The sequence below is a fragment of the Cladophialophora bantiana genome, assembly GCF_000835475.1.
Source record: "Cladophialophora bantiana CBS 173.52 unplaced genomic scaffold supercont1.14, whole genome shotgun sequence".
Classification (NCBI taxonomy): domain Eukaryota; kingdom Fungi; phylum Ascomycota; class Eurotiomycetes; order Chaetothyriales; family Herpotrichiellaceae; genus Cladophialophora; species Cladophialophora bantiana.
In genome coordinates, this window is record NW_015971588.1 from 381,084 (window position 1) to 391,799 (window position 10,716).

General features: G+C 52.8%; 3 protein-coding genes across 3 annotated transcripts; 1 reads left to right on the forward strand and 2 right to left on the reverse strand.

The window, feature by feature from the left end:
* Positions 1–375: 375 nt before the first annotated feature.
* Positions 376–2,277, forward strand: Z519_08935 (uncharacterized protein; the record flags this gene model as incomplete). Its single annotated transcript, XM_016766662.1, has 1 exon — positions 376–2,277. The coding sequence occupies one exon, from the start codon at positions 376–378 to the stop codon at positions 2,275–2,277; it is 1,902 nt and encodes a 633-aa protein (XP_016616960.1).
* An 81-nt stretch (positions 2,278–2,358) lies between these two features.
* On the reverse strand, positions 2,359–3,966 carry Z519_08936 (uncharacterized protein; the record flags this gene model as incomplete). Its single annotated transcript, XM_016766663.1, has 1 exon — positions 2,359–3,966. One exon carries the CDS (start codon positions 3,964–3,966, stop codon positions 2,359–2,361), a length of 1,608 nt encoding a protein of 535 aa, XP_016616961.1.
* Positions 3,967–6,292: 2,326 nt separating this feature from the next.
* Positions 6,293–8,454, reverse strand: Z519_08937 (uncharacterized protein; the record flags this gene model as incomplete). Its single annotated transcript, XM_016766664.1, has 5 exons — positions 6,293–7,285; positions 7,337–7,522; positions 7,607–7,805; positions 7,854–8,279; positions 8,339–8,454. The coding sequence occupies 5 exons, from the start codon at positions 8,452–8,454 to the stop codon at positions 6,293–6,295; spliced, it is 1,920 nt and encodes a 639-aa protein (XP_016616962.1).
* Between the last annotated feature and the right edge of the window lie 2,262 nt (positions 8,455–10,716).

Here is a 10,716-nt window from a genome sequence, read left to right on the forward strand (position 1 = left end):
AGAAAACGGAAAAATTATCTTTTGCGGTAACTGCGCTAATGATCGACCGGAGAAGCGGCCGTCCGCCGATGCACGAGGAGCGGTGGACCCTGCCAAAAAGCCTGACATCGGGCTTGGCAACCACATGCTCTCCGATTGGCCAGCTTCCCGGCAGCCTTGTGTTCCCCAGACTTTAGGAGCTGTCACAATTTCCAATGGCGCAATCATTGACGATACAATCAACGTTGTTGACCGGATTCATCCTGCAACATCTACATCCTCGCAAAATGTTTCTGTTCTTGCAATAGATTTCCCTTGCCGCGTTCAAGCATTCAGCTCTTGTTTTCTACTTCTTTTCAACTTCCAGCCTGTCGCTCGCTTCCCCCCCCAGGCGCAATGCCTCCGCGGCATTTCACTAGGTATATTGTCATTGCGGCAGTCTTCATTAGCGGCCTCATAATATTTTCTTCGACGTCGAGCTCGTCCACCGCTGCCGTGATCGATGCGATTTCATACCCAGAAGCTCTCCGAGACGTGATACCCAAACTCACTGTTCCCAACCTCCGCTGGTCTTTCCAGAGCTCCGCGCACAAGCCTCCCGAACAGAAGAATAGTACACATGGAGACAGCTCATGGTATAGCGATTGGAAATGGCTCAACCCCTTCTCCTCCTCTGTGACACTCGACGAGGATCGCGTCGTCTTGCCTCCTCTGGCGGAACGGCCACCGGTCTACACATTCTATGATACTTCAATCGAAAGAGACGACAAGACAAAGAGCATCGACAAGGAGTTTCTATTGACATGGAGGCGAGCTTGGTGGGCTCATGGCTTTCGACCAGTGGTTCTGACGGACGCAGAGGCTATGAGCCATCCACTCTATCAGACCTTACACGCGAAAGGCATGCCGGCGGTCCTTGAGCAAGAGTTCCGGCAATGGTTAGCTTGGGCTCATATGGGTACCGGTTTGCTTACAAGCTGGTACTGCTTACCCATGGGCCCTGTTGATGACGCCCTTTTATCTCATCTGCGTCGAGGGCAATATCCCCAGCTTACCAAGTTCAAGGGCTTGGGATCTGGTTTGTTTGCCGGAGAAAAGACCCAAATAGAAGATGCCATCAAGTCCGCACTCGATAATGTAAAATTGAGCTCCTTCAAAACCATCACGGATGCCATCGACTCAGAGCGTTTTGAAGTGGAACAGCCAACATCCATCGCTTATTATGATTCCAAAACGATAGCCTCCAAATACCCTGTTCTGGCAGAAATAATGGCCAAAGATGAGAAGAAAGGTCGACGCTCACTCAACCAACTCATGATGGCACATCTTCACGTCATGTGGCAAAATACTTTCAGCGCTGGTATTGCGGTCTTGCAGCCTCTTGCAGCTCACACCTTCACGCTTGTACAGCCATCCAAGGACCTAGCCCGCCTTCTTGCAGAATGTCCCAGTTCTATCTTGCAATCGTCTTGTCCGCCAAATCGACCGAAATGCACACCGTGTACGGGTTCGAAGTTGAGAATCACCACCGCTCCTTCTTTCCGGAATACGTCTTCCTTGTTTACAATTGCCGTTGTGCCTCACCCTTATACGATGATTACACTGACAAATCAATCCGATGCCGTATCTGTCGCTCATATAAGACGGCATACTGAACGAGATCCTTGGATAACTGCAGTCACGCGGGATCTGCTGGGAGACGGTCGTGGTGGTCCAAGCCGCGTAGTGGCCCTAAAGGACGCGGTGGCATCAGAATATGGCAGCAGTCGTTCCTTATGGTTTACAACCGAGCATTTCCCTGCGTCTTTCAATCCACCGCCCCCTCCACCAAAGTCGCCCACTAATGAGGCTCGGCCGGCAAGAGAGGAAGTTTCTCCATTCCCGGAAGACTGGCTCACGCATCTCGACTGGCACTTTGGCTTTCCCGTTCCAAGGATGACAGTGTCTCATGGAGAGTCTTTGCCTCCAGTTCCTGGACCTGAGCGTTGGGCCAAACTTCCTGCCGGCGTTCCTGCCGACCGTAAGAAGGCTTCTGATCCTGATCCGCCTACAGAAGAGCAGGCTGTAATTGAGGCCGACCTCTTACGGAAAGCAAGAAGCACTATTAACAGTAAAGACGCCGCTGTGCTCAAGATCCGTAATGTGGCAGAGGCATGGAACCTGGCCGACACGGAGGCTTGGAAGTTCGTGAAGGGTTTCCGAGCCCGTCAGGTCGTTGAGAGATTGAAATTTGAGGACGAAGAGTCTGCGTATGAAACCGAGGGTGTGAAAGGCAAGAGTCGATGGTGGGGTTCATGATCGAAAATGAGCTCCGCGTAATCGATGCCAGTATTCTATGCCATGAGGAACCGCGGTCGTTGACGGACCTCAAGGCCGTGGTCAAAAGACTTGCTGTGTTTTTGGCGCACATTTGGGCCACACGAAGACCACTATCTGGCAAGCGATGCACAGATACAGGAGATACACTGTTTCCGACATATTTGGTGCATGTGGCGGACTGAGCTCAATCATCCACCGATGCCGCAGAACCCGGCGCAAATATTCGAAGGTATACTCCACGACGACTTTGGTGACAAATATGGCGAGAAGAAACTGTACAAAGTGCCATCCGCTAAGCGCGACAAGATGTCTTGACAAGTTCTCCGTGTTCTTTGCAAGAATTTCAAAGGGGTCGAGGACAATACACCAGTATGGGGCCTTAAATGCTTGCTTGAGGACGAACGAACACACTTCCGATACATCAATCGACATCGGCATTCCCACCACCAGGTTTATCTGCGTGACGATCGGCTCAGTCCTGGTCGTTTCTACGTTAGCTGCCCCGTCAAGAGTCACCTGGGACCCAGAATCAGTTGTCGTCAATCTTGCCGAGTTTTGCGAACTTGTGAGGACAAATTTGGAATGGGTGTTGGATGAACGTGACATTGTAGAGCCCGCCGACTCTGTTGGAGCTAAGTTTGGATCGTCTGAGAACGTTTGCATTTCTCCTTGAAAATCAGACATCGGTGCTCGATTTAGTCGGTGGCTTCTCAACGAGCGGTTGTTTAGCCAGCATGATAAAGACGGCATTTTGGTCGAATGGTCTCGAGGCTGTGGAGCCGGATGCAACTTCCTTAGTGACGAGTGCGTCTTCGCCGCAGCGCAGGACAATGTAGAGGGATGAATAGGAGCGAAAGTCCCCGGATTGCCCGGCATCTCGATCTCTTCTGTCGAAGACAGGTCCAAATCGATATGTTCCTCAAAGATCGGTATTAGCGATACCCGATTTAGCTGTTTCGAGGGTGCTTCCCAGGCTGACGACTTTACACTGCGCCGCAACGAGGAAATGCCCAATGGAAGGGACTTTTTGCTCGAATTTGGCAAGGACGCGGCATTGCTGTGCTGCTGGACCACTGTAGCACCAGCAGAAATGGGGTCCTTATGCTTCCTAGGACACTGGAGGATCTCCTCCCAGTCACCGTCCCAAAGGCCCATCGCCATGTCCGCCAATTTCCGTGCCATTCTCGTCTTCAAGTCAACGCTCCTCATAACTGAAGCCATCCTGCCATTTCCAGCCATTTCCGCGAGTGTCGCACAGCACATACCGTGATCACATGGTGCCCAACCCTGCTCAGTCGGTCGAGGCCACTGACCTCTCGCAGCCAACTCGTCCTTGATCAATATGTACCTCAGATTTACCAACTCGACAATCTTTTCTGCGTTCCTTGCTTCCATTCGTCCGGCCTCGTCGTCTCCAGCAAAAGTCACATTGAATGCGACTGCGATGCTTTCGTACGGTAGACTTGTGGTTAGGTAATACCACATCACGAAACGCACGTGGTGTGGCGGCCAGATGTGTCGGATGGACATGTTGTTGAAGTCATTGACGAGGTCTTCCACAAGGACATGTTTGCTGAGTTTGTCCGCGGAAAGGGAGGGTTTGGAGGATCTGGCCTTGTGTTTCACGCGACTGCCGCGCCCATTCGTGGCGACCGAAGCCGAGATCATTGTTGACAAAGCTCAAAGTCTGCTTCGTGGTAATGGGACGAGGAAGGGGCGTTTGATGCAAATCGTCATGGCTTGTGGCTGAAATGTGGGAGTCTGGATGTTTTGGTTTCCGACGAGGAATGTGGTGCTTGAAGGACTTCCATATTGATCACTTCTATGCTATCCTCCTGTCGTCTAGGGCTGTGGCATTCCAAACAGACGAGAGAGGGCTAATTCGCCAGAAGAGGTAGTGGGGTGCATACATGTTTCTAGCTATGTAGCCACTTTGACCTCTCAAAACCACCATTATTTGTCTGGTATTGGGGTTCTCTTTCGCTGGCAGTCGGATACGTGCTCCTGTAGAGAAGGTTCCAGCAGCCCGGTTATGCATAGTTTCTCGTGAGGAATATCAACGAATCCAGCGCCGAACAAGCGCTTTGAGTTCGCGTACATATAGATAGGCGCGTCATATTCAAGATGTGCGGAGGGGACCTGTCCGGATTCAAGGCCGGGATATATTGGTTGTCCTGGTGGCGTCCACTAACTCTACGAACACTGAGAGCTTCAGGGCAGACGGGTGTGTTTGGCTTTGGATTTATGATGCCCGTGGGATATAGTACATAGCTTCGTTGCGCTGACAGTTTGTCAGGTGTTTATTTCGCCCATAGGGGGTTCAGAGACACGAGACTCACATTATAGCCGTCTCGGCGGAGCCGCCTCAGACCTCACTTGTCATCTTTCACGCGGCAGACAAGCTCGCCAGCATTCTCGTTGCCTTCGTCAGCGGCGCGTTCTTGGTAGACCCCAAATGTGCGAACTGGCCCAAACATGTCAGCAACCAGGCGTTCCAGATAATCTCCGTCGTGCTCTGGGTTCTTTTCTTTGCCTTCACTGTGACGGCAACGAGCGGAGCTACAAACCAGGAGCTGCTCGGTGCCGCGGCTGCGTAATGCTGCAGTGCTAGTGTAATGGGAGAAGTTTGAAGTGGTGGATAGCGTTATGATTGGCTAGGGCGCCGACCCTAGACTATGGTTCTTCTTATATAGTCCTGGGGGACTATCTTTCATAGAAGGGACAATCAACCAAGTTACCAACAGAGAGGACTTCCCCTAGTTGAGTGTGCGCGTTGGGAAGAGGCTATACCCACCGCCGTACGAGTTGATGCCCATGGCTAGTAGCCTCGCCCCAGTTCACTAGTCGTCTTCGTAGGTCAGACTCAGCCATGAACCTATCAGAGATAGTGCTAATTTTTGCGAGTAGGGAAAGAGAGAGAGAGAAAGCCAATATCCTGGCACTAATGGGGCTGTTTCGGGTATATGTTTCGGGCTCCTTTTTCATTTGTTGACCTATAGTCACGTACTAAGACTACTTGACGTTCCCGACGACAAAGCCTATTCCGCCCATCCACTCAGTTCGAAATCATGTGGAGGCCAGCAGCAATGGAACAACCTACCTAGCTGGGGAGCGTTTCTCACTCTATGAGGATAGGAGAGAATAGGCATGGAGAAATTAGAATGAGCGTGCAGTGAGTGAGGTGAGTGAGTGAGTCGCGCACCCAGGATTCAGGAGTCAGAGTCAGCAGGAGGGATCCTGACCGTGCGGTTGGGTTCAAAATTGGAAGGAGACTCTTGGGGGCAAGGTGGTTCAATATATATGGTTTATTATTATACGGAGTAATAGGATTCTCTTCCGTTACTCCCTTGACAGATGCGGATCCTTTCATGAGTATGGGCCATGAAGGGGACGTGACGGGAGGAACTAGAGAATCGAAAATGATCGGCAAAATTCTGCATCCTCCCCAAATCCTCCAGAGCCTAAGTAAGTAGTAACGGCGGGGAGGCCGGAGGTCAGGAATCTGGTTTGTGGATGCATCTTGAGATCTATTGATCTGTCTGTGTCTACGTCTGTGGTGGATGACGTCCAAGGACGTCCCAAGTGGAGAAACCCCAGTAGCATCGTCGCCACGGAGCAAGTATATGCAAGTAAGCTCAAAAAGGGACAACGATAAGGGTATCGCGGTGCAGAATATCATACTCCTCAAGGCAGAAGAATGAGGAAAAGCGAGCAAGCTGGCGGCGAGGGTTACGAGAACTCAGCTGCAGGTATTATTGAAGTTGCTTAGACCATCTACCGAACTACCATGACAGTGATGGGGTATATGTCTGGTGCCTGTAAGCCTAGGCTGGATGGAGTCTTCGACTTCAACACGGCTGCGACAGCGTTTTGCAGGGTTTAGCGACTGGTGGGACTTCATTAGATAACCATGCTCTCTACTCATGCTCGTTAAAGCTCGTTCAGAGCGTCCACCATCCTCCTTTATGTCAATCTGATATCGAGCCGTCGGAGCTCAAACATCGGCCGACTTCTCCGTGATCTCTTCGCGATCAGAGGCAACGTAATCGTCTGAATCGAACTTGTAAAGCTGGGGAGGAGTAAGGCCCTTGCGCCGCAGAATTTGGGTCTTGAACCAGTACGGCATGACCTGGTTGAGTTGATAATGCATATGTGTGCGAGTGGGCACGGCGAAGACGTAATCCAATTCTTCGAGGGTTCGTTGCTTGGTCTCTGGAAGCCACAGGAAGATCATGATGAACGCGATAATGTTAAGTCCGGCGTAGAACCCAAATGCGCCCTGTGGTTTCATGGCTTGGAGCATACGCGGGAATGTAAGAGACAAGACTGACGCCCAGAAGTTGTTGGTGGCCACGGCCCAGGACATGCCGACTTCACGATGCGACAGTGGGAACACTTCGGCCGAGTAGGTGAATGGAACAGGCCCTTCTCCTGGCGAGTAGAAAGCATCGAACAGGAAAATGAACAACGCAATCAGGCCGAGGTGGGCGTCGCTGCTTTCGGGAATCCAGAAACAGAAGCCAGCCGCCAGCAAGGTCCAGCACATGTTGGGGAATGTAAAGAGCAACAGAGCTCGTCGGCCGAAGGTATCGATCGTCCAAACGGCAGGCCAGGCGAAAAGGAAATTGACCAGGCCAAAGCCCCAGGACGCAAGTAAAGAGCCGGTAACGCTGGCTCCGGCATTTGAGAAGACAGTGGATGAGTAGAAGGCGATAATGTTGATGCCACACATTTGTTGGGCAATCATGACGATACCCGAAGCTTGGGTTGCACGTCGAATACGTGGAATGGTGAAAAGTTCAATGAATCGAGTGATAATGTTGCCGTGAGTGGCGACGGCAGACTCCTCAACAAGGATGTCTTCCTGGACAAGTTGGGCATGAATGTAGTAGAGATCCCGAGCCGCTTGCAGAGGGCTGTTCCGGAGTCGCAGCAGAGCTTTATAGGCTTTGGCGTGACGACCTTTCTTCATCAACCAACGAGGAGACTTTTTGACGGGTTAGTTGAGAGCCTCCAGGAGCTATTCTTTCCGACTTACCTCTGGGCAGAAGAAGATACCAAGCACCAAGGGCACCGCTGGAATGAAAGCGGACCCCAATTGCAGGCGCCACGCTATGTCGCCAGTGTCTTTGACCGCCAGGTTCGCGCAGGTACCGAGAAAAATGCCAAAGGCCGTCCAGACTTGCCAACTCATGACGAGACCACCGCGGATGTTTGTCGGGGACTGTCTTGGTATTAGCGCTCCAAACCTGTATCGGCGGGGGAAGAAGCTTGGGGCTTCTCTGATCCTGAGTCTAGCGAGACTTACGTTTTCAGCCGAGAAGACGGGGACCGTGACTTCTTTGAGACCCATGCCAATACCTAACAGAATACGAGTTGCGACCAATTGACCCCAGTGTTGAGTACAGGCCGAACCAATCGGGGCGAGTAGGGAGAAGACGGCACCGACGAAGATAGTTCCGCGACGGCCAAGGAAGTCATTCAAGGGATCCGATATCCATCCGGCACTGCAAAGGTCAGCATGTATCCAGGCCCATCAGCAGGTCCAGACATACAAGAAAGCAATGGCGATGTAAGGGCAAGAGTTGATGAAGCCAATGAGCCATGAGTTGTCTTCGCAGTTGCCCGCGGCTTCACAGACAGGACCGGAATCCGGGATCCCAAAGGCGACAGGGAAGGTCAAGTTGGCACCATTGGAACCTGTCTGATCCCAGCCCTGAATGGCGGCGGCGATCGAGTTGAGGACGATGGTGAAATAGAGGGTCTTGGGGTGTCTCCAGCGGTGGGTGACTTCCTCACGGAGGAGTTGACGATCGGACTCGTCGAGTTCGGGAATATGCTCGATGGCATGGGGGCTCTGTGCAACCAAGGCGCCCTTTTTCAAGAGCGGCAGAATATCAGTCAGAGCATTCTCGTTGGCGTAGTTTTCGACATCCTGGAGCATCTGCTCGCGCGGAATCCCGACCAGAGGATTGCGGACTCTGCACCAACCAAGGTCAGCGAGGGGCAACAGGGCACGACCCCTTGAAGCTTGACTCACTCTCCAGTGGTGTTGGACGTCAGTTGAGCAACACTGGCCTTGCGCTTGGACTCATCGGCGAAGAGCACGCTAGGTCTCCGGTGCTCTGAGGCAATAGCATCCTTGTGGTCAGCCATGGTCGGCAGTCAGGATGTCTGGGTGTTGGTGAGTATCCAAAGCACAAAGCAGGAGGACACGAAAGGGGGGGAGGAAGGACCAGCTGAGCAGGAGGGGGAGGGACGACGCGCTCTTTATGAGTCTGTGTGCAGGGTGAAGACAACTTCAGTGCCCCAATGGTAAAGAAGAGCGACGATCAGCTCCAGGTACGGTTGGCCTCGCACAAACTGGACATGGCGTGCTCCTCCCTCATCTCAACCCCCCTGGTCACTCGGCTCGCCATCCATGGACCATGGTACCCTGTGCAGCTTGTGGCACTTGCGTCTCAGCAGCATCAGCGTGTCGAGGAACTGGGGAGGCCGCCAGAGCCAAGGTCTGGAGTGACGCTGATCGCTGGTCGAGTGGCGGTTCGGGAATAGGAACATTGTTGGGCCGAGAGAAGAGAGAAGAGAGCTAGAGAGCTAAGGAGCTGGAGAGCTGGGGAGCGGATGGGCCATCACACGACTCGACAGGGGTGAGGGGGGGAGGGGAATGGTACGAGGTATCCTGTACTGGGTACTCGGTATTGTGCAACATCAATGGCAAGGCTTGAGCCAACGAGGACATGGTTTTAGGATTCAAGGAAACTTGGAATGCAGTGACGAGCAGTAGTTTGACGTGAGAGAAGCCAATGGGACCTGTCGAGCTGTGGACTAAGATGGAGCCACCAGGGCTTAGAGAGGCCGCACCAGCCTGCGCGCTGTGACCGCAGTCACCACAGTCACCCTCTCACCTCGCCCTCACTTCGCCCTCATACTCGCCCACAAACTCCTCCTCTCCACCTCGACTAACTTAGCAACTCGCCCTCCAACGCCTTTGGCCTCGCCCCCTCGTCGCGCCGAGATGCCTTTGCTGTCGTTGCAGTCCTTGCGCATTTTATCCATCGCCTGTTAGGGGACCCTGTACTTGGCCACTACTACCTAGCATTACCTAGGTACATAATATTTTGAGTTTTTGCAACTGTCGAGACGGCTGGATGAGGACTGACTGGACTTGACAGAGATCCACCTCTGCAACGCTCCCCAACGCCTTGTTGACCTGACAGACTGCCCTCCCTTACCTCTCCTCCACCTGGCCGTCGTCCTTCAGGAGACTTCACAAGCCGATCAATCCTTGGCTTCTCAAAAGCTTCAGAATGCTTGGGTGACAATAAGAAGCAACAAGAAAACGCCTTGGGCAAGAGCTGGGGAAGACTTGGGGCGCCGGGCTGGGATTCCGCCTTGTGATCGACCAGCCAACACTCCAATCTGGGGCATCCGTCTTCTGGGCTGACGGCTCAAACACCGCGGCCAAGTTTAGCGGCGTCGTTAGCCCTGGATGTCCAATCCGCCCAGCCAGCGATCGGCAGATGACATGCTATTTCCAAACTCAAACTCATCATCCCTTGCTGCTAGCCAAATAGCAATCAGAATCCACGACAGATCACAGGCCAGACGTGTTTAACTTCCACACCCGCTTCCATGACATAGGCCAAGCCGTTGGAATAAATGGCGTCCTGGCGAGCTGGACACCACGACTGCTTGGTCCCAAAAGATCCTTCCGTCGAGTTCTAGAACAAGTGAAGGAAAAGGGGAAAAAAAAATTGACAAAAGGCCCTCATTCAACAAAACATGTCCGACTTTGTGGACCAAGGTGGTACTGGGGCACCCGACCTCCGATGACCGGTCAGACAGGGCGGAGACTGTGTGTACCTTGTGCCTGTACGTACTCGGGTAGTAAGAAAGGGATAACTCGCACCGAGCCACACGGAAAAAAGGACCCATCAGAGTTTGCCACAAGCCCTCGGACTTCCTACGGTTGAGCCATACAACCCAGGTCGTTGCTCTGTTTGTAGGCGAAAACGCCTCCGGAACGAGCAGCGGCGGGGATCGCATCGACTTCAAACGTAGGGTGGCTTGGGGCTGGGTGCCTTATCTTCCCCTTCCAACCCTATAGCCTACGCTAATCCTAACAGCGTAGCTGGGTAGACTTTTCTCGAACATCTCCTTCTACGGACAGGCCATCTGATCGCGCTCAAGCCCTCGTTTCCGTCTTGGCCAACGCCACAGTGTGGGATCGTGGAGATGTGGGCGCACCAGGCGCACCTTACTTCCCCTCTTTAACAAGTACAACGATGGGGTGTGTCAGCATTGGAGTCTGTTTTCAGCACAACCCACCACGTATTGCAGCCTGTCGCGGTTCCATACCAGGTCCAGCAAAGTGGTCAACTCTACCTTTCACTAGCATCGTCGCTTGGAGTGGCT